The sequence below is a fragment of the Canis lupus genome, chromosome 18 (genome assembly GCF_048164855.1).
Source record: "Canis lupus baileyi chromosome 18, mCanLup2.hap1, whole genome shotgun sequence".
Taxonomy (NCBI): domain Eukaryota; kingdom Metazoa; phylum Chordata; class Mammalia; order Carnivora; family Canidae; genus Canis; species Canis lupus.
In genome coordinates, this window is record NC_132855.1 from 59301306 (window position 1) to 59305779 (window position 4474).

Below are 4474 nucleotides of genomic sequence, written 5' to 3' on the forward strand. Positions count from 1 at the left end.
CTCAGTCACCCAACCAGTACAATTAAAATATGATGAATGTACTAGTAGATTATTAAATAGTTTAGGTTCTATTAAAGTCTGTTTGTGTTCATACTGTCAGATGTTAGGACAGGAATACTTCCACATTTATAGGGTCAGCTTCATTCATTCTATTTCCCCTTATGCTAAACTGTGAGTATTTATTCTTTTGACATTAAGTGGCAGAAAGTCACTAGAAATGAAAAAAAATCAAATTCATTCCAATGATTAAGCCTCCAAATAACTATTTCCATCATCTAATATAATTATCTATCCTTAAAAATAAAGAGTCAAAACAAAAAATAGTCTTGTTTATATAGATTCTTTTCGATAATTGGGAAATTTCATAAAATAATTTAAATTTTAAATAGAAGAAAAAAATATTTAAAATAGAATAAATTAATTGACTTTTGTTTAGGTATATAATATAGTCTATTCATTTAAAAGATTGGAAGCCAAGAAAACAATTTAATTCTTATCTTAACTTATGGATCTATGGAAAATGTACCATCCATAGACTTTCTGTGGTGATTGGCCTATTTCAAGGATCAAAATTGACATACCTGCCCTTTGTAGTTGAAAAAGGTATCATTAACCAGTTCTTTTTTTGCTTAAAAGGAACATCATCATCATTACCATCACTATCTCCAACAACTTAAGTACCAGCACTCCAACTACATTATCATCACATTTACCACCACCATCATCACCACCATCAATCATCATCAACCCTGGAGTGCCTAACTCCTGGAGGCTCACAATCTGAGAATGTGGGTCTAACATTCTTAAAGAAACATGAAGAAGTATATTTCACCAGATTTTTGTATATATAGACTGAATCCCTAAAGCCAGTGGTCCCATTGCAATTTGAAGCATGGAAAGATCAGAACTAGGACCTGACTAGAGTAAGACTAAGCAAGACTGACTTAGACTGAAATAGAGATAGATAGTAATTGACATTCATCTTATGGTCTAATGTGAGGTTAGGCAGCTTCCCAACATGTTTCTCAGAACACCCACTACCTCCTTGTTCCTCAGACTATATATAAGGGGGTTCATCATGGGGGTGAGGATGGCACCAAGCATAAAGAGAACCTGGTCCAGCTTGGGACTGTGGTAAGAACTGGGCCTCATGTAAACCAGCATCGCTGGACCAAAGTAGAGGCTCACCACAGTCAGGTGGGAAGAACATGTGGCCAGGGCTTTATTCCTGCCCTCCAGGGAGTTCATGCGGAGGACAGAAAGGAAGATGAGAGTATAAGAAGACAGGATAAAGGACAAAGGGATGAGGAGCACCACAATGCTTGTCATTACTACAGCCTTCTCATAGGCAGAGATGTCCTCACAGGCCAATTTTAGGATAGCCATGACCTCGCAGAGGAAATGGGAAATCTCTCTGGAACCGCAGATGGGGAAATGCATAGCATATGCTGTGTGCATGAGTGATATAAGGGCACCTCCAGCCCAGGAGACAGTAGCCATTTGCAGACATACTTTCTGGCTCATGATCAGGGTATATCTCAGAGGTTTGCAGATGGCCACATAACGGTCAAAGGCCATAAGGGTTATGATAATACACTCAGCAATTCCTACAGTCAGGAAGAAAAATATCTGAGTACCACAGGCCACCTGTGATATAGTCCTCTTCACTGAGAAGAAGTCACTTGCCATCTTGGGTACAGTGCTAGAGATTAATGTCAGGTCCATGAGAGCCAGTTGGCTAAGCAGAAAGTACATGGGTGTATGGAGGTGAGAATCCACCCAGATCAGAAGTATAAGGATGGAATTTGTGGTGAGAGCTACAGTGTAGATCAGAAGGATGACAGAGACAAGGAGGTTGATGTGTTTTATACCAGGAAAGAGGCCCAAGAGGATAAAATCTGTACTTGAAGACTCATTTCTTTTATCCATGTCTTTATCTTGTTAGAAGTAATCGACCCTAGAAACAAGCCAGATTTAGAAAAATCACAAAGATTTATTGGATTATGTTCCCCTAAGCTCTTTATTACTCTTATCAGCATCAGCAGGCTGTGATATTTCTGCAAATTACAGCATTTTAACAAATTTCATGACTAAGTAGACTATCTCATGCCCCCATCTTCACAGAACAAATTGCCACCATTTGGGACAGTTAATGTCTAAATTGCATCTAATAGCAGTTGTTCAGAGGGAATACTACTCCTCTCCTCATCTCTATGCGTTTTCTCAGAGACCCCATCCCCTCTCCACTCTTATGCTATCTCACTGCCCTACTTGAACCTTATAAAAGTATATGACACTTGTTTCTTCCTCATTCAATCACACATGTTTTCATCCTACTATGTTCAATTCACTTTGTGAAGTCTTAGCAAGACAAAGATGAATAAAACATAATTTCTGATGCAAAGACTTTTAATCTTATTGAAAAAGATGGCCATGGAGATGTACATATGAAAAAAAGAAGAAATGTGTTATAGTGGAAGAGTATAGATGCTACACTGTACAATAGAGATGGAAAGTATCCTTCATTTTCAAAAACTAGAAGAATTGCATGATGAAAGTCTAACCTCACATAGACTTAAATAAAATAAAACAAAACAAAAAACAACAGACATCAACTCTGTAGGCATTTAGAAGGGAAGATTGTTTCAGAAATTATGAAGCCCAGAAAAGTTATGTGTCTGGTCCAAGCTCATATTATTACCGAAGATAAGATCCAAGATCATATTATTATTAAAGATAAATGACTAAAAGTCACATCCCAGTGTTTTTTCTCCAATTACTGTCCATATTCAGATCCTTATTAAGTATATTTATATTAGAGTTCTCATTAAATAAAGCCTTGAATTGTTTTGTTCCTTATTTATTAGGATAATGCTAGTTGCTTTAAGAGATCATCTTCAGAATCTTAGTGAGTTAAGATAAAAAAAACTGTACTTATTTCAGATGAAGTAAAAATAGACTTTTCCAATAGGCCTATGGCTTTTTTAAGTGACATTTAGGGACCCAGGCTCCTCATATCTTCTTGCTCACCATATTCAACACGGACATCTAAACTCATTAGTCTCATCTATATCAAGTAGGAAGCAGGCAGGATATGGAAATTCAGGGCCAACCCTGAAAGTGCTTCATTGGCCTTTCCCTGGTAATTATGAGTCCAGTCACAATTTGAGCAATAAGTCACTGCATGGAAGGCTGAGAAGTTTATTTAGATTAGTGAACAAGGAAAGGGAGGAAATAGATTGGATAACCAGCTGCCAGTTCATGCCACATCTACATTATGTTGCACAAACCCTGTAAATTTTTTCACAGTGAGGATACTCTTTCATACTCATTCACCACTTTACTTGAACAGATGGCTATCCTGTAAGCACTTGTTGAATTCAACACACCTGCTATCAGGATAACAGTTTCTCATTCCCCTTCTATTAATCCAATTCTTGTCCCTTTAAAACAGAAGTGATCTTTCTTTGGAGACCATATTAGTTATCTACTGCTGTGTAATAATTATCTCAAGATAGAATAGCAAACATTGATTACCTCAGAGTTCTTCCCACCAGGAATCTGAGTGAAGCTTGGCTGGGTTCCTCTGCCTAAAAATTTCCAACTAGATTGTAATCAAAATGCTGGCTGGTGCTACAGTTTCATTGATTCTCAACTGGGAGAGGATCTGTTTTCAAGTTCACTGAGGTGTTGTCAGCATCAATTTAGTCCTCCTGGGCTGTTGCACTGAAGACTCTAATTTCTTGCTGGCTGTTGACAGAGAGCTTCCTTCACTTCCTTGATTTTCCATGGGGTATTTCATAGTATGGTAGCTAGCTTCCTTCAAGAAAGAGGGGAGGGAGAAGAAAGACAGAGGTGGAGAGTAAGAGCAAGATGGAAGTCAGTCTTTTTTTTAACCTAATATCAGAAGTAATAAGTGATAAGATTCAAACTTTGCTCAATGGGAGAATACACAAAATCATAAATACTAGTGGGCAAGAATCACTGGGGGCAGAAGTTTGTCTATCACAAAGATTCTCTAAAATCATTGTATTTTTGTCAAAACATTGAATTTTAGATTTAGAAGCTACCTTAGAAAAATCTACTTTACTCTTATCCCTAGTAATTTTTAGCTCCCTGTTATTTTGAGGATGAAGAAATTAAAGTTTATAAAAGTTAAATTATTAGCCCCAGATCATTCAGCTAGTTAATAATGAAGGAACTATACCCAGTTCCACTATTATTTTGATTTTCTTGAATACATGCAGAACTTACTATAAATTATTTCTTATTTTCAACTTATTCACATTAATTCTTTTACTTATTGAACCCTTAGGGAAGAACTAAACATGCTCCAAATCAGTGTAAAATTCACTCTCATGAATAAAGACTGTGAAGGAACGTTTAGAAAAACAATATAACCAATTTTAACTTTTAAATTACAGCTATAAGTGGATTTTTTATCATGTAGATCATGCCTTAAATATGAATGCAC

General features: G+C 36.6%; 1 protein-coding gene across 1 annotated transcript; it reads right to left on the minus strand.

The window, feature by feature from the left end:
- Nucleotides 1-609: 609 nt before the first annotated feature.
- Nucleotides 610-1929, minus strand: LOC140609392 (olfactory receptor 2V1-like). Its single transcript, XM_072784737.1, has 2 exons — nucleotides 1019-1929; nucleotides 610-802 (listed from the first exon to the last, which is right to left on the minus strand). The coding sequence occupies exons 1-2, from the start codon at nucleotides 1927-1929 to the stop codon at nucleotides 610-612; spliced, it is 1104 nt and encodes a 367-aa protein (XP_072640838.1).
- Nucleotides 1930-4474: the final 2545 nt, after the last annotated feature.